The 26,264-nt window shown below is 43.1% G+C and overlaps 2 protein-coding genes across 3 annotated transcripts; one reads left to right on the plus strand and one right to left on the minus strand.

Moving 5' to 3' along the window:
• Window positions 1-7,901: 7,901 nt before the first annotated feature.
• On the plus strand, window positions 7,902-12,568 carry ccni2 (cyclin I family, member 2). 2 transcript variants are annotated; one of them, XM_061299468.1, is made up of 7 exons: window positions 7,904-8,209; window positions 9,085-9,241; window positions 9,329-9,463; window positions 9,545-9,619; window positions 9,701-9,841; window positions 11,036-11,272; window positions 11,404-12,568. In XM_061299468.1, exons 2-7 carry the CDS (start codon window positions 9,128-9,130, stop codon window positions 11,746-11,748), a joined length of 1,047 nt encoding a protein of 348 aa, XP_061155452.1. In that variant the 5' UTR covers window positions 7,904-8,209; window positions 9,085-9,127; the 3' UTR covers window positions 11,749-12,568. The 2 variants fall into 2 exon arrangements, with proteins under 2 accessions (XP_061155453.1, XP_061155452.1); XM_061299469.1 differs by lacking the exon at window positions 9,701-9,841 and having other exon boundaries at window positions 7,902-8,209.
• Window positions 12,569-12,690: 122 nt separating this feature from the next.
• Window positions 12,691-25,838, minus strand: septin8a (septin 8a). The gene is made up of 10 exons (XM_061299467.1): window positions 25,677-25,838; window positions 21,508-21,622; window positions 20,931-21,126; window positions 19,846-20,032; window positions 17,284-17,445; window positions 16,639-16,735; window positions 14,713-14,881; window positions 14,496-14,628; window positions 14,118-14,287; window positions 12,691-13,326 (listed from the first exon to the last, which is right to left on the minus strand). Exons 1-10 carry the CDS (start codon window positions 25,704-25,706, stop codon window positions 13,323-13,325), a joined length of 1,263 nt encoding a protein of 420 aa, XP_061155451.1. The 5' UTR covers window positions 25,707-25,838; the 3' UTR covers window positions 12,691-13,322.
• Window positions 25,839-26,264: the final 426 nt, after the last annotated feature.

Raw genomic sequence — 26,264 nt, forward strand, 5'->3', positions numbered from 1 at the left:
AGTTCATGCTGAACCTGCCGTCTAGTTTCATTTTGCCTTGGCACTAGGAAATCAGCTTGACATGATTTACTGTTTAAATTGGAATTGAATGTACAAGTCACTGCTCGAGCCAAGGGAGAAATCGTATTCAACTTTGCTGCTGCGGTTTTAAAGTATTCCAAAAACTTACAAGTAGTTTTGAAAGTATACACACATTCCCGCAGCTTGAGCCGTTGAATATTTTATCAGTATATCTTGTCTTTTTGTTGGCTGTGCGCTTTCTCTTAACCTCAAGAGAAAGCGGTTGGCCGTTAAAACCCGCCATGTTACGAGGTCGACGCGGCGGGTGGCCGAGTGCAAGCTCCGGCGCTAATAAGGCCGGCTCGTGTGCCACTTTTGACAGATGTGTTTGTGCCAAACCGCCGAGCGAGCGGCGGGACTTGAACCGGTCGCCCCTCCTGTCCATGCTGCTGTCTTGGCCTCAAGCCCTCGCTGCCACACACAAATAAATACACAATGTCACAAAAAGATAAGGGCGGGGTGGATTTCTCAGCTGCTAAGATCCTCATGGGTTTCACTTTGAAAATGGATGCGGCAAGCATACCAATTCCATCCAAATGTCAACAATCTGAAAAGCTGATCAGCCTGAGGACCAAAATGTCAGCGGGGCTAGGTCAACGAGCCATTATTGCTCTACAACTGCCGTTTAAACTGGATTTATATTAGGGAGGCGTATCGTAAAATATCGGCTACCCTTTGGAATAAGAGCTCCTTTTTATAACCAGTATTGACTCAAAAGGTGCCCAGACTCCTTTTCCTAATACCGTAATTTTCGGACTATAAGTCGCGGTTTATTTCATAGTTTGGGTGGGGGGCGATTTATACTCCGGTGCGACTTATAGTCCGAAAATTACGGTACAAAACTGTCTTCAGATTGTTGCTTCAACCACACTGGAATCAAGCATATACTGTTCTGTAGGTACTCTACAAATGGACCAGTCCAAAGTTTCACCATGTTGTACATTGTCAGAATCATGAATGCAAATGCGACAAGCTGCTCTATCTATAATGATTATTTTCCAGGTTTTTTTTAGACATGTAGTTGCAACAAAAATGCCCAAAACAAACAATACCAGAATTGGACTTTGGCATGTGCTGACCAAGTGCAGGGGGGTTTCTGTCATTCTAACAATGGCAGCAAACTGGTAACCTAGCAACAAATACTCTCGACAAGCACATCAAGAAGACACACTGATGTTCAATGCAATCAATTGACGAAAGCAGACAAAACGTGATCCGCATTCGAGAGCCTTTGTTCGGGGTCGCTTTTGAAAGTGCGATGGAACAGCACTAAGTGTCATATCTAAAAATCTTGGCTTTGCATGTGATTACACAATCTCATTTACACCACAAATGTATTGATCACTATATTAAGCCGGCAGGTTTCATTTTGCATGGCCAGTTTCCTCTCGCTCTTTTTAAAAAATATTTATTTTGCAACTGAGAACAAACAACAGCTACAAAAGGGACGGAAAGCAAACACTGACACAGAGGTTCTGTCATAAATTTCCCAGGTTTGACATTGAAGCATCGCACAGCTTGCCAACTTGAAGCGCGACCTTGCAGACCGAGATGTGCTCGGGGCCACCAATGAACGACGGCGCACCCTCTGCATGCCAACGTCCACGACGAATTCACTGCATCTTTTGTCTCTGCATGAAAATTAACTTGGCGTGATAAAATCGTCAGCGGCGCCGTATACACGCGGATCACGTCGTAGCTCTCGCCCGAATGTTACTCAGCCGACGCACGCAATAAACGCCCCTATACATCTCAATGACTCTGCGCTTTATGGGCATTGCGCAGCTTGTATTTTTATTGTGAAGGACTGACTTGCTTAAAGTCAAGACAGGGTAATTGTGGAGAATGACTTTCATTTGGATTGCCTCAGAGTGGTTGGGGGCGTTTATTTAGTGCATTCAAGTGGCCAACATTAATGGAGAGCCGCTCCAAATCTCTTTTGCAGAAACACAAAATATGAAAAACCAGGGTAATGTTTGGGCCCAATTAAGTGAAATGAATATCCACAGCTTACCTGTGCATTGTTGTTTGCAGATTTGACGAACAGCAGAGAGATTCCAAGTTTGAATCTGGGTTTTCTCCACTTGGGCCAACATCCTCAAAGTCCAAAAACACGATTCTTACGTGTTGACAAAGTGGAGCTGTTGTTAATATCCTCTGGTGCAGAAAGCCATTATTTAGATGATAAAAGACAAGAAAAAAGCACCAACACGTCAGTTCCCGGGCCTCCACTGTGTTGGCAACAAACAATTTGGTGCAGGTCATTGACTTCAGGTGTGTCATGTCTGTTGCACTTGCAATACTCCGGTAAGCCACATGGGTTAGGGTCGCAAGGTTTAGGGTCAGAGGTCAGAAGTAGTTTTTAAAAAATATATATTTTTAAAAGACAAAAAATTAAATAGATTTAAGAAGAAAAAATGTGAACTATAATTGTCAAAAATAGATATGTTATTGGCACACTCTGAAGCTCCATTCCCTCGGATTTTATTTTTAGTATTAACTATTTGTGGTTAAAATAGAATAAGGAAAATTTGGTGCCTATTCAGTTTCAAATGTTGGACATTTAAGTCATCTAACAATGACTCCGGTGTCTCCGAGTGCCCTTGAACACGCCTGTGAACCTTTAATTGCCTCTATAAATGAGTCTTGCATGGGCCAGAATAAATAACACACACACATTAGCATATAAAGTGACTGCTGGAGTTTGTTAGTTGGTGTTTTTTTTCCTATTTTGCACGAGGCGTGAGAAAATTGCAAACTTCACACCAATGCAGCAGTTTTATCTTGGTGCAAATTGTCTAGTCAAATATACTTACCTGTCATTCTGTGGCCCTTTCATTTGCTTCTCACTTCATTTTCAGGACCTGTAGTGTTTTTGGCAAACAGTATGATCCTTTGTATTCACTCCATGTGAGTTATTGTGTTATTCCATCAGGTAATTACAAATATCGCAGTGATGGCAAACACTCATAAATAGCAAACAGCGAAAGCCAACACCCGGGAGGCGAGTACTTGATTTAAATGCCGTAAATGGAATTAAAGTAGGCATTAGGACTCAGCAAGTATAATTTAAAAGAGCCGCAGAAAGGAAACAATCAGAAAAAAAACAACACTGATCTGTGAGGAAGAGGGATAGACAGTGAATAGAATAGATCTTTATTGTCATTGTCACACATGTACAACGAAATTTAAACACTAACACTCCAACAAGATTAGCCTCAATTAGCATAATGATAGCATCTTACACAGTGGAAAGAAATAATGTCAAGTTAATTCATTTAAAATAACTGTTATTAAGTCTACAGATCAATTTTAATGACAATTTTACAAAAACGATCACACTAATGTGAATAGAAGTTATTTATAGGAGATTGCAATAAAAGAAAACGACTACATTCGAACACGCTTAATGGATAGGAAATGGAGAAGGAATGAGAGGGTGCTTTGGAAGACGTGAGTACAGTATTTATTCGGCACTTGACAGAAATTCAAGAGATTCACCTTGTCGATATTGCTGTATAGTTTTAAAAACAGCAGTTCTTCAACCATACAAAAAAGGATATCAAAAATTCATATCGCCCTAGCGTTTTAACCTGAATGTTGAGGGCCATTTAGTTGGCGAGGAAAAGCAACAGAGAAGCACATACATTAGCAAAGGTGTCAAGTGAATAAATCATCATCCTGGTGTATGGAGGATATGTGGACATACAGCCGCATGTCGTTTAGCCTGCGTTATGAATTATGGATTCTCAAAGTTGCTTTTTTATATCCCTCTTGAGGCTCATCTTACACATATAATGTTTAACAGCCCTGTTGAGGTCTTCTAAAAAAAAAAAAACAAAAAAAAGAAGATACCAAGGTTGGATGAAATGTTGGAAATGACATCACTTTCACAAATTAATCAGCGGCGTTGACCTCCTAAAAGATTTTGGGTCGGGCCCCAAATCAAAACCAACAATGTGATGCATTTGAGACATTTTACCCGTAATGTGTTCAAATTTTGAATCACTGCTCTGTATTAACTTTACAGTATATTGCATAATCTGAAAAGGCAAACATTCTGTAATCCTAGGGGAGCCAAACGCCCAATCTGAGCCGCTGAGCATTGCTCCTTACTCCAAAGTTAATTTTCCACGCTTCCAACTCTCGGTTCAAAGGGTTCTGCGGCTTTGATGGCAGAGCATCTTAAATGATTTATTTGGTTCAGAGCCATTAAACAGTCAGGCAGCAGTCATTTAATGTCATAGAAGACGCTGGCAGTTGGCTGAAGATGCAAAAAGCTACGTTTGTGTAACTGAGCTCTGGTATTGGCGCTTTTAAAGACCACCAAAGCTCCTCAGACACCACCTGTCCATAATTCTTTATATGTTTTCAGTTTTTACGATGACTGTATCAAATTTCTTGCGTGAATGCATCAAAAAACACGATTTGGTCTCGAGAGCAGCAAAACGAGAATTCAAAGGGTTTAGCAATCGAATCCCCCAGTAGTGAAACAACTTTTTTCCCATATATTATTTTTTTTCAATAAAATTCTAAAATATATTCTAATGTATATGCACATGTTATTTGTATTTGCGTTACATTATTCTTAATAATTTAATTCTAATATCATAATATTTAGAATTGACTGAAACAAATGGCACAAATGGAAAAAATTACTTTGGATTCTGCGTTTACTGGATCACGTGTATGGCGTGCACACTGTGCAGAACACAAAAGACGGAATGAGAAAACAGGCAAATGTTTATGCAAGATAGCATCCTATAAACTGGCTTCAAAACATTCATTATCTTTTTGTCTCTGCGTGCGTGCGTGCGTGCGTGCGTGCTCAGTGAGCCAGGGGCGGGTGTTAGATCTCACATCTGTCCCGATTTTGCAATGAGGGGAGAAAAAAACGATCCAAGTAAATAAAGTAGAAACGGTGTGTGCGTGCATGCATGCTCATTAGAGAGGAAAAAGCTCGCAGGCAGGAGGACAGGTGTTGTTGGGCTTTCCGTTGAGATGAGGACCAATGGTGGCAGCGCAGTCTAATTAGAAAGTGCTCTGAACAAACCAGCCGCTCCTATCTTTGACACAGCTTCGTGCCCTCGAGCCTTTCCTTTTACTTTAATGCGCACGTATTATTATTTTTTTTTTATATGTCTCAAGTGAGGAGTGATGCCTCCGGCAACATGACAGCACACATTTTGGCATGCAAGTGAACAATCAACCATGGTCATAAAACAAAAGCAGCAATATACTGTATGGGTATAGTAAATAACTTTCATCCCTGCTCGTCGTCGTTCTAATGAAAAACATTGAAATATTTGTTTGCCTGAGGGGACTGAGTGGAAAGTCGCGTTTGCGCTTTCTAAGAAGCACTCGCTCATGCTGCTGAGAATTGCACTGCAATTTATTGTAAAGCAAATAATACACCCACGTATTGGAACTGGACAAAAAAAAAAAAAATTCTTCCCTTACCTCTTAAATATGAAGTTGAAATAATAAAATGACTTACAGATATAAGTGGAAGATATTGATCATCCACAAATTCCTTGGTCATACTAAAGATATTTTTTTATGATTATACTCTGTTGTTAAATGAGTGGCCTGCCTTTTGTGTAGCAATACTGCCCCCTATTGATTAAAGGGGAACACTACACAGTAGTGCTGCGTAGGAAACTCTTTATCCACCCATGCATAAATTGTATTCTTCAATAAATCAAGCATGCACGTTTTTGGAAGCAAGAAGCATTTGTGGGTTAAATTCTAAGTGTATGTTTTTTTTTTACTTCCTGTGAGGATTTATTTATGCTGAGTTGGATTAACCTCTGTCTACAAATCTATAAACCGGCCAATGGCGTTCTCTAGCGGAAATGTTTTGAAGCTCATCTGTTTAGTTAAATCCTTGCAACATGTTGACCCCAACCATCAGGCCACGTGCATTAGAGCAGCATATGGGGATGTTCTTACTCATATAGTGTACAAATCGTATTGTGTTTGCACAGCAGACGCCTGTAGACCAGGAATGAAATGAAAGCATTGAAATGGCCGTGAGAGGGGGCAAGAAAAGCATATGGCGCATCTCCGACCGGGATCAAAAACGGGCGGCTGCCATGCGACTTTGGAGCCATAATGTGCTCAGCCGAGTGCACCGAGTGCTACTGACAGCACAGCGTTGCTTGACGTTGATTGGTGCTGCAGCATTCTTTGGCTACCATGCACGGTGGACACACATAGGGACCCACTGACACTTTGCAAAGTCTTGTTAAAGAGACCAGTGCAAAAGCAGAAAAATTGTTTTCATTTATGTGCAATCTGCAAGTTGAAGCCAGAGGACCCCTGAAACTCTCCATATGTAAGTGTTTTCATCCTAGGCAAATTGTAGGGTTTTTCCACCGGGGTCACATGTATAGAAAAAAAAAACCGAGACTCTAATCTTAGTTATGAAAACAAATCTAATATACATAAATGCTAAGTAATCTTTACGTATTGTGATTTTATTCGACTTAATTTTCAAAATGGTTTACAACCTGTATTAGAGTTTCTTTTATATTCAAATGAGCTGTTTGGCAGCTAAGCAGGGTGAAGATTTACTAAAAGCATTAGGTTCTGCTAAGTGGCACACACTTCATTGATCAATGTAGTTGACAACATGGTGGTGTGACAGATATTTGTTGTTTGGCAATGTGCCCGCTGCACGCTCCACATGCACTCTTGTCAACACTAATCGGCAAGCGTAATTTGACAGTTTAGTGATGAAGTGTTACTTTCATGAGTGAAATTGCAATTATTGCTTGTTATTCAAGCTCGTGAGCACTTTGCAGCTTTCACTGTTTTTTTGTTGTTGGGTTTTTTTTGTTACTCCGAGACCAAGAAGTAGCTCCACCTCTAGTCGTCATGGTAACTTTCCCACATTGACTGGGGACGTTGTGGAGCTCGTGGATTGCTCTGACCGACAGGAAAAGGACAGAAAAAAGGCTGTCTATGATCTGGGCCTGTAAAGTGACCTTCGGAAGCAAATCGTAAAGCTGATTGGTCAAACAGTCCCATTGCGTGTATAGTAGTTTAAGTTTTAAAAAAAAAGTGACATCGGACAGCACTACTAATTCCAAAGTCTCTGGGCAGATTTATTTGACATATGGCAGTAGCACAGAGAAATGTGAGTAGATGAAAAAAAATAATAAGCCCATCCTCTATATGTCGTGAAAGCAATGCAGCCAAAAGAGAATGCTTCAAAAAGGAAGAGAATAAACTATTGGGATAATTAAATTCAGTTTCGTGGAACAGTTACATTTTAGTTTTTGTGTGGGGATTAGTGCTTCTGAAAAGCTATTGCTGCTCAAAACAGATTTCATTAAGTGTATTATTATCATTATTATTATTATTATTATTATTATTATTATTATTATTATTGTCTTTTATTAAACCATATTACTGATGTTATGAGGACGCATGAACATCTGGAGTACTGTTTTTGTTTGCAACCTTGATAGAATTGACTTTCTTTTTTTTATATTTTGTCTTATCTCTTGCCTTTATGCTTCGTACAAAATGTTTACAGCAATCATTTGCGAAATCGCATTATATTGCACAACGCGTTATGTAAATGACCGTTATGGTTTAATCGTTTTAGTTGGGGGGTCGTATCTGTGTCTCGGCCTTGAGATGACATGAGCAGTATATGTTACATATTAATGTTTAACTTCGTCTGTGTGTTCATTGACTTAAACACAGGTTGAGCGGAAAAAGAAAAAAAAAAGAATATTCAGTGTTTTTACCCATTTTGTGCTCAAAGGTCCCGGATGTGTGACCTACTAACACACTTCACGGGGGCGGAGCTCGGCTGTTCAAAACACAGCCTGCTCTCAATGCCTCGGATTTTTTTTTTTGCTCCTTCCTGTGTCTTGTTTGTGCGCTTGTTTTCTTGCAGCTGTCTCGTTCCGTTGCGCTCCTCTGCGTTGTTCTGTTTTCTTACTCAACCGAATGGATTATAAAACATAGAATGTGGCTGCTTACCGCGAATTACGCACCCTATTTACTTCCGAGCATCGCCTTTCTTTGCAGAATTCCGCCTCGGTTTTCTTATTTTTTCGACGATGGATTAATTTGGAAAAACGTATAAATGCACCCGCCATCGAGGAGATATCGTGTATTTCATCTAGGAGAGGTAAGACCGTCGTAAGGTGCGGGAAAGTAGCAGTATTTGTGTGCGTGCCTTCCTTCGTGCAGAACTGCACGACAGCTGCAGCTAGTCGTCCCGCCTCGATTCTTTCTCGTCTATTGCCATTTCCACACAGTGTACCCGCAACAATCGACTCCTTTTTCCGCGTTGCTTTGCTTCTGTTTGCGTTGCTTGTTCATCGTCTGCCTTCCCAAATGTTTTGCGCAGTTTTTTCCCCGCAGTTACGTCGACGTTTTTGCTTCAGTAAATCGTTATAAATACACTCACTAACACATTCAAAGTGGTTTTAAGGGTGTTATTTTTGCTCTTTCGATCGTGGATTATAAGACACGATAATATTGGTGCATGTTTATAGTATTGATACACACTCCTCGGATAAACGCCATGGCATCTAAATGACTTCTGTAACTATTCATTTTGGTGAAAATGGCAAATATTTAGTGCTGGAACTGAGAAAACTCCTCTGCCTATTTTCTAACTCTATGGAATCTGTGTTAAAGTCGCATTATTCACCTACTTGCGTTTTTTGTTCTTTTTTGTAAATGACCACAAGAGGGCACCAAAGTGCCAGTTAATAGAGTAGTATTTGTATTGTACTGTTTCCGGATCATAGAAGTACAGTAGACACAATTAAGAGTTAATATTTGTATTAAAAAAAACATAATATAAAACAATATAAATGTAAATAAAAATATATAAAACAAAGTACTGCTATGTACCTTTATTTTGGTTCCAAGTGAAAACTGTTTTGCTTCAGTTACATAACTTGGGGTGTCAACAAAAAACCCCAAAAAGCAAAAGGTGCAGATTTGCGACAGATACAAGATTTGTTTTTTGATTTGACTTTTTACCTCCATCAGGTGTGTGGGCCTCGGCTGTATTGTGGCTCGCGCGCTGCTGGCCATGAAGGGTCCAGGCGTCCCAGAGAATCGCCGCCTGCTCGGCCTGCTGGAGGCGGCGCTGGTGCGGGAAGCGCGTCTCTGGAAGGCCCCTGTCTTCAAGGGCGGATTCATCCAGGTGTGTCCAGCCCCTGATCGGAAAGATGAGGACTATAACAATGTCAAACAGAAGCTGAAAACTTTTTCCAACCTTTCATCTCCTAAGGGTGGTGACATCTCGTTGTCCCAACACCAAGACATGATCGTGTGGCTGGGAGACATGAACAGACGCTTCCACTTCTGCCCAGAGACCTTTGCGTTGGGCGCGTGCGTCCTCAACAGGATGCTCTCCACCGTCAAAGTACATGAATGACTCCATTATTATTATCAAAACAAATAGACCACCCATAAAAGATACTAATTGTCTTTACTTTGCTTGTAGGCACAGCCCAAATACTTTAAATGTATCGCTTTTACCTCACTGGTCCTGGCTGCCAAGATTAACGAGGAAGACGAGGTAATGAGGCGCTTAAAAAAAACACACACACACACTTTGGCGCTACTTCCAAACAACACTTTAATTTGCGTTGGAAAACAGGTCATAGGTTCGGTCAGCGACTTGGTTGCGCAGAGCGGCTGCAGCTTTTCCACAGCGGAGATTGTTCGGATGGAGCGCATCATTTTGGACAAGCTGCACTGGGATTTATACACATCCACACCCGTCGACTTCATTCACATTGTAAGATTTATTTATTTATTTTTCTTTTGGATCCCAACCATATATATTTTCACACGCGTCCTGTAACCTCAAGACAGTGATCGTTTCAATAGAGTCACCCACTTGAAGCGATTTGGCTAATCTCGCCACCGAGCATCCTCAAGAGTTGTTAATCTCATTAACCTACATGAGAATCGAGATAGTGCAGTTGGGAATTTCTTAAAGCCACAAACCCACCAAAAGAAATAACCCTTTTCCCATCCTAGATTAAAATAATGCCTCTTTAGCACTGCATGGTATCTACTGTGCTCTGCTTTGTTCATTTGTTTTCTCCATAACAAAAGAGGAACTACCACTGCTGGTCGGTCAAGTATAATATAACTAGGAGTGACTAAAACAAACACAAGCCGACATTAGATTACCTTGTTGTTGTTCAAGTTTCTGTCTCTTTGAAAATGGAAATTTGTTGTTAGTCTTATGCAGAGGTGAAGTGGAGAAAAAAAAAAAAAAACAAGCATAGCTACTGTGCAGTGGAAAAGTGGCATTATATCAATGAGGTCATTCCTCAACAGTTCACCTTAGTTATTACAAAGACTTCAATATAAAGAGACGTAATAACAATTGAAAAAATAATAATCAAAAATAAAGACATTTGTTTTTTTTATATACTGTTCAAATAAATATCTTTAAATAAATACTCTCGATTTAGACCGAACAATATCTTTCCTTAGATTTCTTGCATTGTCAATACAGTAATTTGTCACCGTGACAACAGTGAGACACTTTTCCCTCTGGGCCATCTTGAGAAGGCAGAATTCAACAAAAAGAATCAGGATTTTCCAATCAAAACCCCTTTGAATCATCCACAAAATTCCACTTGAGAGCACAAAGTGAACATGGCTTATTACAACGCAGTCCCTAAAAAGATGAACACCTTGTACCTTAACCATCCTTGGACCCGGTAAATGTCCACCCCAGCCAATGTATTTTGATATCCTGACTCAGTTCGGGTGTGACGCCTACGGTCAAGAGCACAGAAAAGCACGGCACGTACGATACAATACAAACGAGCGCATGAATGAGACCGAAGGTGTGATGAGGTTACGATTGCTCGGTCACACCGACGATGTTCGGGGGGGGGGGGGGGGGGTCAAGGATGATTACACAGAGACAACAATGACATCATGCGCTTGAATGTCCGTCTTCCTCTGACAGTTCCACGCCCTGCTGGTCTATGGCCATCCTCACCTCATTCCATCCACGGGCCATCAGAAGAGACCTCCGGGCTTCCAGGTGGCGCTGTGGACCAGGCAGGTGCAGCACTGTATGGCCTGCCACCAACTTTGGCAGTTCAAGGGTTCCACGTTGGCCTTGGCCATCATCACCTTGGAGTTGGAGGCGCTCACACCCGATTGGTTCTCTGTCTTTACGGACCTGCTGAAGGATGCACAAGTAAGACAAAAAAAACAACTTCCGATGGAGACTGAAGATGGATGAAATGATGCGGTCAAAAACGAAAAATGCTTGGTGTTGATAATAGTCACCTTGCTCAAGACATTCATTATGAATTCTTCCCATTCAAGGTAGACAGCGTCGAGTTCATCCACTGCAAGGAAATGGTGGACGAGCATCTCCGCAGCCTGGAGTTCGCCCTGCCCGACAACGCGGTCTATATCTTTGACAGCGCCCACATCCACGAAGGAGAGGCGGACAAAGTCCGGCCTCCCTCACGCCGCCTCCGAAGGAGGAGCAAGAAGGGGCCATCCGCGGACCGGTTCCGGGACTCGGATGAGTATTATGACGGTTTAAAGCGTTTGTACAGTGAAGAAACTTGCTCGAAAGTGGAGGGAGGAAGCGTAGGGGGGTCGCCGTTTGATTCCTCGCAGGAGAGCGCCTCGCCGTGCCCACCGCTGCACCCCCCCAATTAAGCCGCGATACATTTGGGCCGAGCATACTGGAATTCCCATCGTTGTTCGGATTGGCCGTATTTTGTCTACGTTACAAATGTCGGTGCAATAACGTTTTTAACTTTGACTCCACGTCACATTGAGTTACTGTTTTAGTCCTTCTTCACTTCCATGTAAATTGAATATGATGCAGTAAGCTGTTGGTTGACTGAAGAGCGGTCCATTTCCTATTTTGTACTTTAATTTAACAGATGTTTGGTTTTATGAATGCCACAAAAAGATTTTACTTTGTGTGAAAGATGTTCTTTGGGGGGGGGGGGGGGGGTCATGTTTTTTTTAATCCTTTTGGGAGTTTAAATCCTGATTTTGCCACGGTAGCACTTTTCAGAGGACTTTTAAAAGTTTTCATTTAATCATATTTACTTTAACTCATGCCAACCATTTCTTTACAAAAAGCTTTAATTTTATAACTTACTGCTGCGACTGATTTTAATTCATTCTTCCACTTGTGTTGATTTTCCTAAGCACCCCAGCAAAAATCATGTGATTAGCAACCGCAACACTCATCATGCCGTTGTTGATGCTTCTACATTGGGATTAAAATGTCCTATTGCATTTAGCTAAAATGCTCTCATTATGTTACTTGCACACGAAAAAAAAGTTCTACTGAAGTGTCACAATTTCCTGATCTGGTTGATTTTGTATACAAAGTGGTTACTGTTCTCACAATGGAGCTAAACTAAGTGACCAGTGTTCTTCCTCACATCCCCAGGCAGCTATACGCGAAATATCTTTTGTTTTGACTGTACTACACAATAAAGATACAAGCTCCAGAGTTAAATATGTTTTGGTGTTTTGTACATATTTCAAATTATGTCTAGTAATCAAAATACATTGATTTTTTTTTTTTTTAACTCTCCACCTTTGGCAAACACTAAAATATGCAACATTGTGGGACGGCTGTGTGAGGGAGGGGGTAGTTTAATGTTTGCATTTATTTCCAACGACAGTAAACACAGCTGCTCTCGTTCTTCGGCAAGCTCAGGCTTTGAGGTTTTCCTGTGTGTGTGTATTTACTTACTTCCTCTACTGTTTACGATAATGTTTCAGCTCCATTACTTACGGACTTGTTACAAGACAATACTCCCAATACACTTTTGCATAGTAGGTCGAGTAAGCTCTAACAATATTCACATACACTGAACTAATATGAAAAGAAAAATTATAATAAGCACACACCCCTACATTGTTAGTTACGCTGCAGTACCAAACAGCCTCGGGCTGTTCATGAGTGGGTTTGAATCGCCGGTGTGTGTTGATTAAAAAAAAAAGACAAAATAAAAATCACAAAATATTCATATAAAGTGTCCCAAAATAATATTAAAAACAGAGAAGGGAAAATCCTGAAAGAATGATGGCCATTGTTGTCAAAGTGAACACTCTCACCATGCTTGACCGCGTCATCGTCATTGGTCCATGTGCACAATGTCAAGATGGAATGTCAAAACTCAAAGAAAAATGGTGTTGTCGTTCTTGTTGTGATGGAGGACAAATCCGTGGTCATGTGCGGGGAGGGGGGAAACGGCAGCCATAAATTAACTGGAAAAAAAAACAATGAAACAAAAGCAAAATGTGATTAAATAAAAACAAACACACTGTGGCGGAGAAATAAAATGTGATGAGGAAGAAAGGGCCAAATGAATGATTGAAATCATTAAAAGGATGGGTGGAGAAATGATGGAAGCTCACTAGGGGGAGCCACATGCTAGCACATAGTCGAGCTGTTATTAACCGCTTGAGATTAGACAGACGCTGATCTAAAGCCAGATGAGCTTGCAAAGCTCACCATCACTTCAAATTACAGTCAAGTCTGCATGTTTGGAAGCAAATGAGATCCTTTGTGCACTATATACCCTTGCCCAAAACATCAATAATAGAAAAACTGTACTTCATTAAAAAAAAAAAAAAGAAAAGGTTGGCGGCGAGGTCACAAACTGACAAGGTGGCTCACTCGAAAATGATTATGATCGCAAACGAGAAAATCCTGTTTGGTACTCGGATGTGGACATATGATAAGAAGCGCGTCACGCGTGGACAAAGGCTCATGTCACAACCTGTGCTAAACGTTTGAGCGAAGCGGGCGAGTCTTCTAATAATTAGAGCGAGGAAGGAAAGAGCAAGTGGACAGGAAGTGTCCAGCGGGGTCACAGAAGCGAGAGCTTCCCTTTGCACATCCTAGGAAGCCCTGGAAATTCCAATGTCTAGTCAACTCACACAGGCCATTGTGGGGATTCTAATGTGAGGTCACGAAATTAAGCGAGTCAAAACGGTGGAGATGGGCAAATAGAAAAGAAGGTAACAAAGAACAAGAGGAGAGGGAATGTGCTTACTTTTTCTTATCCTTGTCTTTCTTGAGCGGCTGGGATAGGGAGAGCGTCTCGGCAGCCACCTTCCTCCTGTTGAAGGCGTTCATCTCCTCCTCGAGGTCCCGCCGCTTCTCCTCCACTTTCCTCTTCTCCTCCTGGTGCATGCGCTTCAGCTGCTCAAACTTGTCGTGAAGCTGCAGGAGACGAGACAATCCATAAGGAAGGTGAGTAGAATGGGGGAGACTATATGGACAAAAGTATTGGAACACATCATTTTGCCGACGGCTTTTATCATGAAAAAAATTGTGAGCTCACCGTTGGCTCACATTTCTCACTTTTGACTTGTGACGATGTCATTTAGTGACTCGGTTGCTTGCTCGCTGGTTTAAGATGACCACTGACCTCTCTTTCCTTCTCTTTCAGCTCCGCTTCAGTCTCCTTGACTTTGTTGACAAACATTTGTCGCATTTCTTCCTCTTTCCGCTGCAGGTCACCCAAGAACTCCTTCCTTTTGGCTTCATAAGTCTCCTGCAGACTGTGAAGATGACACGGCAGAAATAAATTAAATACAGCCTTAAAGGCTTTTGCTGTTTGGCATGGTCCCCACTCCTCCCAGAACCTGAAGGGTTGGCTGTCTGGGTCGGTGTCTTTGAAGCCCATCTCCTCCAGCTTGCAACGTCGGTACAACTCGTAGTGGCGGGCGTGCGTCTGCTCCCTCAAATCTTCCATGTTGACTCGAATCAGCATCTCCCGCAGCTTGACGAAGTCGCAGTGGCTCTCGTTCTCCACTTGAAGGGGGGGGGGGGGGGGGGCAATACGACATGCTGCATTTTATCACTGGCCTTTTATTATTGCACCACGCTTCTCAAATGGAATAGTTAATGGGTAACATGGTTTCCATATCATTCCAAAAATGAGCTTGTGCCAGTAAAGGCCTCCTCCTTTATGAAGTTCATAAATACCCCCGGCTACTATTTGGGTAAATTCAGTGCCTATATCTGAGAATCAGCACCTTGGCGCAACAAAAGTGAAATGACACTCTGGTTTTATTGGCAGGCCTTTGCTCCCGGCTTGCATTTTCCATCGCATTCCAACAGCCCATCTGTCACCCTGTTGCCCTCCCTTCCTCTACATCTCAGTTTAAAAAAAAAAAAAAAACACCATCATAAAAGGAATGCAAAGACAACATTGTCTATAATCCACACCAAAAAAAAAATCCATTAGCCATGAGTTGAAATCTCCCCAATCCTCCACATTGCAGATAAAATGGGGATAGAAATGCGGAGGAGTTGCAAAATAAAACAAACCATAACGATGTTTTCCGACCTATTTTAAGCACAACTGGATTAAGCTTAATTGGCAAGATGCTGTAAGGGTGACTTGTGTCCTCACGAATGGCGTGCTCAAGCAGCAAACAAGTTCCAAAAGAGACGCAGCGGATTCTCTTGGCCTGCTCTGTGCTGTCATTTCTATCATTCCATTTGTGCTGACCACAAGCTTGCACGCACACACAAACTGCAAACCGAAGCATGCAAACACACAGGAGAGAGCAAGAGACTGCTCACGGAAAAGAAAAAAAAATGGCAGCTAAGTGCCTAATAGTTTCCACGTTTGCATACAACACACTCAAGTACGGGTGAACAAATAGCTGAGAAAACATCTGGAGCTCAGAGATAACATTCTTAAAGGGAAACACGCACAAAAGCCAGTCAAGAGTCCTTCCGGAAAAATTTCTCATGGCTTCTTGCGGAGGTTAGCGTAACGCATCTATATGACATTTGCCTTGCACACATTGTTTCTGCTCGCACAGACTCTCCATTCACATCATCTTGCCTTGTATGAAATGTGTTTGATGTGGGCTGAGTCATAGGTTTGCTTGCTACATTAAAAAAAAAAAAGTAAAATGGAGGCCTTTTTGCAAACTGGAGGACTCAATCAAAGAGATTTTCAGATTTAATTTCACATTCAACTGCTTACTTGAACCTAAGTGCAGGCTAAAGAATCATGGCATGTGCACAAAATGTCTCCGCTGCTCATCCCCTGATGAGTGTCGAGCCCGTCACTCAGCATGAAGTCAAAGTCACAGCTGTAGGCGTTGTGCAAAAATATCCTTCACATAATAATGTCCCTCAGCTAATATGTCATTTTTCACACCAGAGGCGCTCTCGTTCCTACTGTAAGTGTATTTTCCAATTTTGATCATCTTGCGTAACATGGAATCGTCCAATTTTAAAACTCCTCCTTGACGATTTTAACATGTTTATTATTGTGGTTGCTGTGTGCCGTGGTTTGGAACGGCACTAGCATCTCTTGAAATGATTTGCCTTCCATAAGTCCATAATTAGCACATTTTAAATTTGGTTGTAGAGTCGCCATGACAACAAGAAAAGCAAAATTAATAGCAGACTGGAAGGAGTCAATATCGCTACTAAGTGAGCATTTCCATCAAGGCAGACAAAAAGGAAAATGCTGACTATTAGTTTGGCGCTTTTTTTTTTTCTTCTTCAAATTTGAATGACTTTGCACAGCGCTTGTGCACGCTCACCTTGCACGACCCCCCATGGGTACTGCCTGGCCCTCACTGTTTTGTTCCCAACTTTCACTTCTTCCACGCTTCCCACCACGGCAAAGGGCAGATGAGCCTGTAGACACAGCACAAGTCGTTGAGGTCAGTCCAAAGCCATCGCTCACATGTTGTCTACTTCAAAAATACACTGGTTTAAAAGAAAAGAGCCCAAACAATATAGAGACTGTTGAACAGCAGCAGGAGTTTCTCATTTAGCCCAAAGGAGAAAGCGTGTGGTCATGTGATCTAAGCCGCAATTCTGTTCTTCATGTGGCTCAGTAAGGTCCGAGGGGTTTGGATTCAAAGCTATGCTAGCCGTGCCTAACGCATAACCCCAAAGATTAGATAGCGAGTTGACGCCCGCCGCCTGCCTGGTTTTGGTTTACTGGTAGTGATGTCACACGCTGCGAATAGATGGAGGGAAAGTAGGCCAGGATGAGCCAGATGTCAAACCAAACGCAGCTTTATTTATCCAAGGGGGAATTTTACAAGCTGCGCAGCGTTCGAGTTTTTCCAAGTGTTTTTACTCTGGGGCAAGCAATGTCTCTACCAAAAAAAAAAAAAAGATTTCTATGTAAATGATAATGTGGGAATACATTTGACTCAAAGTTCGCAAGCGCTTACATTCATGGAGGAGTTGATCTCGCTGACAGCTTCGTCATCCGTCGGGAATTGATAAATCTGGACGCCGTTGCTCACCAGCTCGCTCATAATCTTGATTTTGAATTTATGGAGCTCGCTCTTGGAGATCGTATCAGCTTTGGCGATGATGGGAATGATGCTGACCTGTGTGTAAGTGGTGCGGGGGGGGGGACAGAAGAAGAAGTAAACACACAAGAAGAAGTGTGCACAGAAATCTAATCTGATGAGTATCATTTCTGACAAGACGTTTGCATGCATCAACCTTAACTGCAAAGGGGAATTACACAGAACATACATTTACTTCCCTTGGTCACAGGGCCACAAACCAATGTGCAGTGAAGCGCAGTAAACAAGCTAAGTCAGACATCACGACACACACGTAAACAAACCCTGATTGTAAAAACAAACTGGGCTTCATCTCCGCAAATCTCCCCACTGGGACGACGACAGAGTTTCCCACAGAGTCGCACATTAGTGCGCCTCGGAACAAGAGCGAACGCTTCTCGGGAGTCACATTACAAGCGCTGCAAATTTCCCCGGATCATAAATTTACAGCAGGGCGCCGTGCTTAAAGCCTTGGTAAACTTTATTTATTGTGATACAATGGCAATTTATAAAAAAAAAAAAATTGGTTTTGAGAAGTGACAAATACCAGGCATGGATAGATGAACGAGTGTAAGCAGAGATTCTGGGTTTTGGTAGCATGAACCACACCCACACACTCGAGACTCATTGGTTCCCCAAAAATAAACAAGCATCTTTGGCTCAACCAAAAAAAACAATAACTTGCCTGCGATTTCCGCCTGACACAACAAAACGGAAAAGATCAATAAAGAGCCATCTTGAAGGTTAGTCGAGGAAAGATTGTTCCCTTGAAAAGGCTCCCTGTCATTTAAGAACAAAAATAGGCTCATTGAAAAACAAAAGAGATTATCTTGTGTTCCTGCTTTCGAGCAAAACGCTCGGCTCAGGATGGAAGGGAAGAGAACGTTTTATACTGCGCTAATGAGGCGGGGGGGGGGGGGGGGGGCACCATTGTCTTGCTTTGACAGCAAATCGTACAGACCACAAGGGGAAAGTTGTTAATGATCCACTTTCTCTGTTCTTCTCGTGACAGCACTTCCTGGTTTGACAGGAGATCCGGGTCTGCTTAGCATCTTCATTCAAGCACATCATCACTACAGTAGAAACACGCTACGATAAAAATGTGTATTTGGGTTTTTGATTGATTTCCATGTACTACAATTGTAGTACAAAGTGAGGCACACCTAGGACACCATTCACCCAGTGTGCTTTAAATCTGAATTAATCCGACGATGACCAGGGAGCAGAGCAGAATCAGAATTGTCATTTTGGGGGGGGGGGGTCACACAACAGTAACTTGTGACGATAGACGGCCGGAAGAAAATTTCTTTGTAATCATAGGTCAACATATATTCATCTTAAACACTTGATGAATGGCTCCTTTATTTTCATGGAGAATGGCAGGCATGAAAAAGTGCCACAGCCCCGCCGACAGAGTTCACTCAACACCGACTCGCTTTCACATGAAACGATATTTATCTTTGGCATTGTGGGGAAAATAGTGCGACGAGGTTAGAGTATGGGGGGGGGGGGGTCCTCTGTGGACACCAGGCTCGGCCAGAAACAATAAGAACACACTCGCGTTTGACAATCCAATACATGCCTGGGTTGTGAGAAATGAGTGAGACCCAACGTCTATGCTTGAGTAGTCCTTTAAAAGCAAAATTTGGCTGCGGAATCTCGTCATTGTTTTAAATAGCTTCATTTGGCAGACGAGTGCAGCTGAAGTACGCCAGCCGGTTTTGGTCACAAGCGGACCATCTGCTTTTTTCTAGATTTATTAGTGCTGCCTCTCGTGAGAGACGGGGATAAATCTACCACTTTGCAATTCGTAAATCAGCATTAGGTTATACGTCTAAGTGCTTAGGTAACCATTCTGTGCTATATTTCAGTTTCCAACAGTGAACATAAGGGTGGTGTGGAAAAACATGAAAATGTTTCTTGAATTATGCAGGAGTTTTTTTTTCTTTTCCCCCCCTCCCCTTGCTTCCATTTTTCCATGCTGCATTCTCTGCGGTGGTCAAGAGACAGATGCATTTTGATTCATCATTGTAATAAAAGAAACATGATGGATTCAAAAGGGACACCTACAGGTCTTTCCCAAAACTCCCTTGATCCACAAGCTCTTCAATGCCCAAATCATTTTTTTTTTTAAACTATGCAGAAATGGGTCAAAAATGGAATAAATGGAATTTATTTGTGTCTGCGTAACAACTGGACAAATTGTCTTTGGGGCTGCTTAGAACTTCCTCTGAGATTTGGCTCGACTGTTACCTTCCTAAGTGGAAGCTTGCAGTTTGACTTGTATTTATTTGCGTGAAAGAGTGAAAACAACACCGAGGCAAAGAGCTTAAGGGGATGAAATCCACACGGCTCTTAGCGAAAGGGCATCGGGTTCGTACGACAGCGATACTTGACGTCGCTAACAATGGGTGACTAAGACTGGTTTGGCCGGGTTACCTTGCTGTCGAGTTTCTTCATGGTCACCAGGTCCAGGGACTTGAGCGAGTGTCCCGTCGGGGCGATGAAGTAGAGGCAGATGTGGATCCTGGTGTCGTGGTAGTTGAAGAGCGAGCGCTTAATCTTCAGCTCTTCTTGCAGGTAGTTTTCAAATTGAGTGTCGATGTAGTCCACGATGGGCTTGTAACTGGAAGTCGGAAACAAGCGTTGGTTCATTTGCGCTGGTGCGGAATGCAAGTTGCCACCAGGGGAAAAGCTTGCTTGGGTGCGTGTGATTGCCAAGATCTCAGCTTGAGGCTGAGTGTTGTATGAGACTTGTGTTGTTTGAGCCTCTGATTCTTCTCTCGCAGACCCTGAAGGGGACTTGCAGCCACCCCGGTGACCGCAGTGGGTATAATTAGGCGGTATTTACTCAGTCTAATGAAATCACGAGCGCTGAAGTAAAAAACTAAATCCGCCTCAAGATAATGGAACAGCTGCTCTTGGATGGATTCGGAAGTTGAGCAACATTTGGTAGAACATTTTATGCGAGTTTGGCAATGACCTTCTATTTAACACAGTTCATAGAGGGGAGAGTTTGAACAGTTATTTCCAGACAAATACGATATTCGACTCAATGATCTTCCTTTTCGCAGTTATCCCCCCCCCCCCCCCCCATATGATTGTTTGTGGAATGCGCCGCCGCTGACCTTTCAACGTGCATCTGCCGCGCGAGGCGGGGTCTGGCCTTCAGCGAGCCACTTTCATGTGGCCGCTCTCAAAGGGCGTGAGAATGCCGCGAGTTGGTCGGGTTCCAATTCTTAGCGGAGGAGTCGGACTCTCGGCTAAATGTAAAGACTTCCTCCCTGCCGCTTTCTTTGTATACTTTCAGTCCCGAAGGGGAAAGAAAAATGCGCGAGAACGTGCAGCGATTTGAGGTCTGCTTTTCTCATCTGAGTGCTGAACATTAAGCTAACGTGGCAAGCGTTCAAGAAAAATAGTTGGTGAAAGAATTCAAATGTGTCGCCGGCGATCACTTTTCACGGAAATATGCCGCCAGATTTTCTCTTTCCGATTCACAATTGAGGTCTGCCAGTGATCCTCACCTGTCATCTTTGTTGATCTGGTCCCCGAATCCGACGGTGTCCACAATGGTGAGTTTGAGGTGGACGTTGCTCTCCTGCAGGTCGTACGTCCGCGGGCGCAGGTAGACGCCGTTCTGGTAGTGGCTGGCCTCCTCGTTCTCAAACATGGTGTTGAAGAGCGTGTTCATTAGAGTCGACTTGCCAATGCCCGTCTCCCCTGAGGACGGTCGGAAGTAACGTGAGGTGATACAGAGCAACGCAGAGATCAATAGCTCACAGGGGATCGATAAGTCTGCTGCTTTTGCTTTCCTAAAGACTGCTCAGACATGGTCTTTAACGTCACTCAATGTGAACGGCGGCTGGGAGTCAGGAAGTGTTACCAACGGTACTGTGCAACAAAAATGCTAACACTGGTTGTGATCGTATCACCGTTTCTCAGGAAGCATAGAAGCTTACGCTGCAAAATACCGCTCGGTCACTCTGTTGGTAAAAAAAAGCAGGATTGCGAAAGCTGTTGCAAACGTTTTTGTGGATTTTGCATGAGGGTTGAGAATTTTGTTTTGTGTGATGAACGGCAGATGCAACTGGATTTACGTACCTACGCAGAGTATATTAAAGCAAAAACCCTGTGTGACCGATTTGCTGACCAGTTGGTCAGGGAGGCTGTCAAATCCAACATGGCCGCCCAGATTGAGGCTGCGCTTTTCTTCGTTCTGTGGGACATACACAAAAAAAAAAAAGCAAACATAAGATTTTTAATATATCACATCGTGACAGAAACATCGAGAGCACAGAGGGAGCGTGACGGCCGGGGCTACAGATGAGAAGCTTGAGACGAAAGCTGCGACTCGCTCAGCGCCGCTCATCTGGCCCAGCCACCAAACGGCTGCATTCTTCAAAGATGATGTCACGGCCGGCGGCCCGAGAGCAGAACTCGGCGAGACGTGACCGCATCGGCAACCTTCGCATACATGCCTCAAATGTATCATTAACCTTGAACCTTGCATTGAAGGTACACGCTCGTGAAGGACAACAGTCAAAAGGTTTACGGGAGGAAGTACAGGCTGGAAAGAACAGCCAAAGGTCATTTATCCATGGAGAAAGAAGAGTTCCCAAGCCAATGTATGGCCAACAGGAAATGGCTGCAGGTGGCTCCCGGTGAATTAGTGCGGAAAGACAAAGGTTAGATGTGTGGTTGAGCAGAAACAACAATAAAAAAAAGAAAACATGATAAGCAGAGGATAATAGGAATTGATGTTTGGTCAAACAACAAATACAGTTCATTGCGGCGTCATTTATTGACCAGCGCAAGCACATCTGATTAGGTGGGCTTCTCTTTGCCCTATTTCATTGCCCCCGTTTGTCTCGAGCACTCCTGTTTTCCGTAAAACCACGACAGACCTTTTGACTAGCCTTTATCAAACTTGGTCAAGATACTACCGTAATTTTTGGACTATAAGTCGCGTCATTTTTCATAGCTTGGGTGGGGGGGCGACTTATACTCAGGAGCGACTTATATACATATATATGTTTTTTTTTTCACTTTTTTGGGCATTTTATGACTGGTGCGACTTATACTCCGGTGCTGCTTATAGTCCAAAAATTACGGTAACTGAATTATTTATTTCAGGCACAGTCCAGACAGCATTCGAGGTTGAATAAACACGTGATGATGACCAACGGTGACAAAAGCAGAAGCACACACCCCAACACACACAGACATTTAGCAAGTTCGAACGTTGCCCGGGCGATTTGCTTTGACTTGTCAGGGAACGTCAACACAGGCTGTTGGGGGCCATTTTACATTGGGGCCAGTAGGATACACATCATTTAAAAATCAGTTCAGATGCTGAAAAATGTCCTCCTTACATCTCTTATATAAGTAGCAATTCTTTTCCAAGGCTTACTCCAGAACAGTCTGATGTGGCTGCTTAGCAAGGTGGAAAATAAAGCCCAACTGGACCGCAACAGGAGCAGCATGAGGTGTCAAGAGCAGATGTCGGATGGGGGATCTGGAGACCCTCAGGATATAATTCAAGCGCCACCTGATAAGCCCGCTTTTCATTCAAGGACAAATCGCTTCACATATCGCGTTACTAATGAATGATGACGGGAACGTCCACGTCATCCTGGACGTTAGGCGCTTTGCGAGTTCGTACAGTACGGAGAGTGACGGACGAGGACACCAAACTATTTTTCTCTGCAAAACGACTCAAGTGTCCTCCCTTCCTGTTCCGCAATTCTCACGCGGCGGCGTCGTCGCCCCGCCTGCTCGCTCATCCGCGGCCCAAAGGAAAGACAAAATAAATGAGTGAGGGGGATTGTTTAACCAGACGTGTTTATCTTAGTGAGACTTTGCAGACACTGGAACAGATGAAAACACACACATCATGAGCAAAATGCTTCATTGAACTTCTCAAAATGCACTCAAAGAAAAAAAAAGGCAAATGTGACTCTATGGAAGTGTCAATCAAGCAGAAAATTGTGCATTTTATTCTCCCTGGATTGACTACAATGTGGTTTATTGGAGCACACGGGACAGGATTGATCGGCTGGGAAAGATGAGATTGTACGGCTCAGAAGCCAAAAAAGCATGTGGAAAAGATTGAATGTGAAAATATGCGAGCGCACGCAGTCTTCCAATTGTCCTCAATGATGAAGAAGAAAAAAAAAAAAACATTCATATCCAAGCGCCAAATCAAATATTTGAATGATCTTCTGACTAGTGAAGGAATCCACCATACAACCTGCCTCGAAACTTGTACATACTTTACTTTAACTAAAGAAATGCACTTAAATGCATTTTTTTAAAACTTCCTAGTCAACCTTATCTCGAGGTCTGCTTCTAATTATGAGCGCCCCTGACCTCTTCTATACATAGCTCATGCACGTAACAGCATTGCAGCGCCCGATGTAGTTCTTCATTCGCAACGTTGACTTTGACAAACTGGCCTGCGGGCACTTACGGCATGTTCGCAGCATCATACATCACTGATGACACACTGCATCCAGGATACAGCGCATGGCATCTGACCCCAACATGTTCAACAATGAAGTCCTCCAATAGCTCTGAGAATTCAGCGTTGAATAAGTGTTGCGAGCATCTTGCGGCATGGTGGCATGACTCCACTGCTTGCTCAGAATTGTTCATGACAAGAATTCCACATTGCACGCGGGCCTAACGGGCAGAGACACAATGGTCTTCGGGGTCACTAAGCTCCCTACATGGTGACTATGTTGGAGGGTTTTTCCTTATATAACAACCACGCAGTATGCTCAGGGGCTGGAGAGTGTGGCTGGTTCAAGACCCTCCGTGCACTCAAGCGCTATTTCAAATGAGCACGAGAAGGGTTCGGGTTAACTCAGATGCAAATTATTCTGAAAGCTTGACATGTTTTTGTATTCAAACATCACCGGAGGGTTTTAAGTGAGCAACTACAAAACTACAGTCGCAGGGTGATTTGCCGCATCGATCGCCTGGCGTGGCCTATAAAGTTATGCCGGAGCTCCCCGACGTGTGCCAATGACACAGCCTCATCAATAGCCGCGTGCCCCAAGGGCGTCCGTATGTTCAATATGGTCTCACTTTGAGCCTGAAAAGAGACAGGAAGTCAGTCGGGGCCCCGGTTGTGCAGCGGCTACCGCTGGCCTGCTGGCCTGCTGCTCTGCATTCTCAGCATCCCCCCCACCCCCCATAATCAATGCCCCAATTTCATACTCCAAAATCCGAGTCAGCAATACTGTGCATGTGTGTGTATTCGAAAGTCAGCTGCACACCCTGCTTTTGATCCTGTTCCTTTTTTTTTTTAATAAAGACAGACGTGTGTTGCACAAACAAGGAGTAGACCAGATCTTCGTCCTCTTAATCCCTTTATCCTTAAAACTCACTCCTATCTACCATCCACAAGCATGCATTACAACTTGAGACAATGTTATTCAAATAGAAAACGATTAGGAAGTCATTATGTGCATGTACCAAAGTTAAAAATGATTAAGTTGCACTCATCAAGCGCGCAATGTTACAAAAATAATGTCACTAAGGGAAACATCATAAAGTTGGAGTCAGACTGTTGAAGCTGCATTACTTTGAAAACTTTTGAGAATAAAGTTGCAGGAATTAATATCAGATTAAACTAATACAAGAATAATGTGGAGATGTTACGTCATTATATCAATGACAATACTTTGTAAACTATTATTAATTCCGTGATTATTTCCATGAACGTGTCATGCAACTGCGGTTGATTTACGGTATACGAAATATTTCAGATACATTCCTCTTTGAAGACAAACTGAGACATGCACAAGTACTATAGACAAGTCCAATGCATTTTGACATGTTTGAGTCAAGAACTTGACATGTAAAGGCATCGTGATGATGCACTTTAGCTGCAGCCACATGCAACATGGACTCATTTACCTGCTTAGCTCGCTCAAATTTGTCATGGATTCCATCCATTTCTTTACCAAACACCCACGCCAATCCAACACACGTGGTATGCAAGTATGGAGAGACGCTAACAAAGGAAACTGGAGTGAAAAAAGATAACTTTAAAGGAGGAGTCATTTGTTAGGATTAACCTGCTTCCACTTCTACGGTGCGGTGGGCTGAGCCCCCATAGCAGCCGCACATTGGCGGAGGAGAGGCTTAGCCACACGCCCGCTAACACTCTCCGTAAATCACGATCACGACCGTTGTTGTTTTTTTTCAGGGATCTGCAAAAGAAGACGACAACGACGCCACCCTGGAAGTGGTGCTTGACTCACCGAAAACACGTCCACGTCCGTTGCAGCCATGGTGCGGAATGTTTGGGCGTGCTGCTGAGGCGAAGTGAGCGAGTAGCGGGGGGCGAAAGGGGAGCTGCCCTCGGTCTCTCTCTCGCTACTGCTGTGACAGGGGTCGAAGATGAGAAGGCAAGAAGAGCATTCACGCCAGCGTCACTCCTGCGTCGCTTCAACAAGATACTTATCTCCACTTCCGGCTCGAGTATCACACTCACCTCTTCAAGCCATTTACTCTCAATCAAAATAACTCATTCCAATTAATGACGAATGAAAGTGTTAAATTGGTTTTATATCAAAATAATAAATTATTTTATTGGTTAGTCTTTAGGAAAGCAGTGCACGATGGGAACGCTCTTTCTGTCCCAACATGGCGTCACGTCAGACACTCCGCGTCCAAAAGAATGTGAGAAGCTGCCTGCATGCAAGCCACGACAGGAGCTGGAGAAATATGTGTCACTGGGGGATATTTGAGCAATAGCTCACAACTCAGGGTTGTTTACAAGATGTGATCTTTTTGCAAGATTAAAAATGCCACACGTAGTTCATTTTATTGGCTACACTTACCTGCAC

Source organism: Syngnathus typhle, linkage group LG15 (genome assembly GCF_033458585.1).
Source record: "Syngnathus typhle isolate RoL2023-S1 ecotype Sweden linkage group LG15, RoL_Styp_1.0, whole genome shotgun sequence".
NCBI lineage: Eukaryota > Metazoa > Chordata > Actinopteri > Syngnathiformes > Syngnathidae > Syngnathus > Syngnathus typhle.

What these genes read in the sequence shown, in the direction of transcription:
- septin8a (XM_061299467.1), bottom strand. Translation starts at nt 25,706, where the DNA reads ATGGCTGCAACGGACGTGGACGTGTTTTCG. An exon ending in CAGATCAACAAAGATGACAG is followed by an intron (nt 20,033 to 20,930) that starts GTGAGGATCACT and finishes TCCGACTTCCAG; the next exon opens with TTACAAGCCCATCGTGGACT. An exon ending in TGAAAGAGAAGGAAAGAGAG is followed by an intron (nt 14,288 to 14,495) that starts GTCAGTGGTCAT and finishes CGTCTCCTGCAG; the next exon opens with CTTCACGACAAGTTTGAGCA.
- ccni2 (XM_061299468.1), top strand. Translation starts at nt 9,128, where the DNA reads ATGAAGGGTCCAGGCGTCCCAGAGAATCGCCGCCTGCTCGGCCTGCTG. An exon ending in AGATTAACGAGGAAGACGAG is followed by an intron (nt 9,620 to 9,700) that starts GTAATGAGGCGC and finishes GTTGGAAAACAG; the next exon opens with GTCATAGGTTCGGTCAGCGA. An exon ending in ACCTGCTGAAGGATGCACAA is followed by an intron (nt 11,273 to 11,403) that starts GTAAGACAAAAA and finishes TTCCCATTCAAG; the next exon opens with GTAGACAGCGTCGAGTTCAT.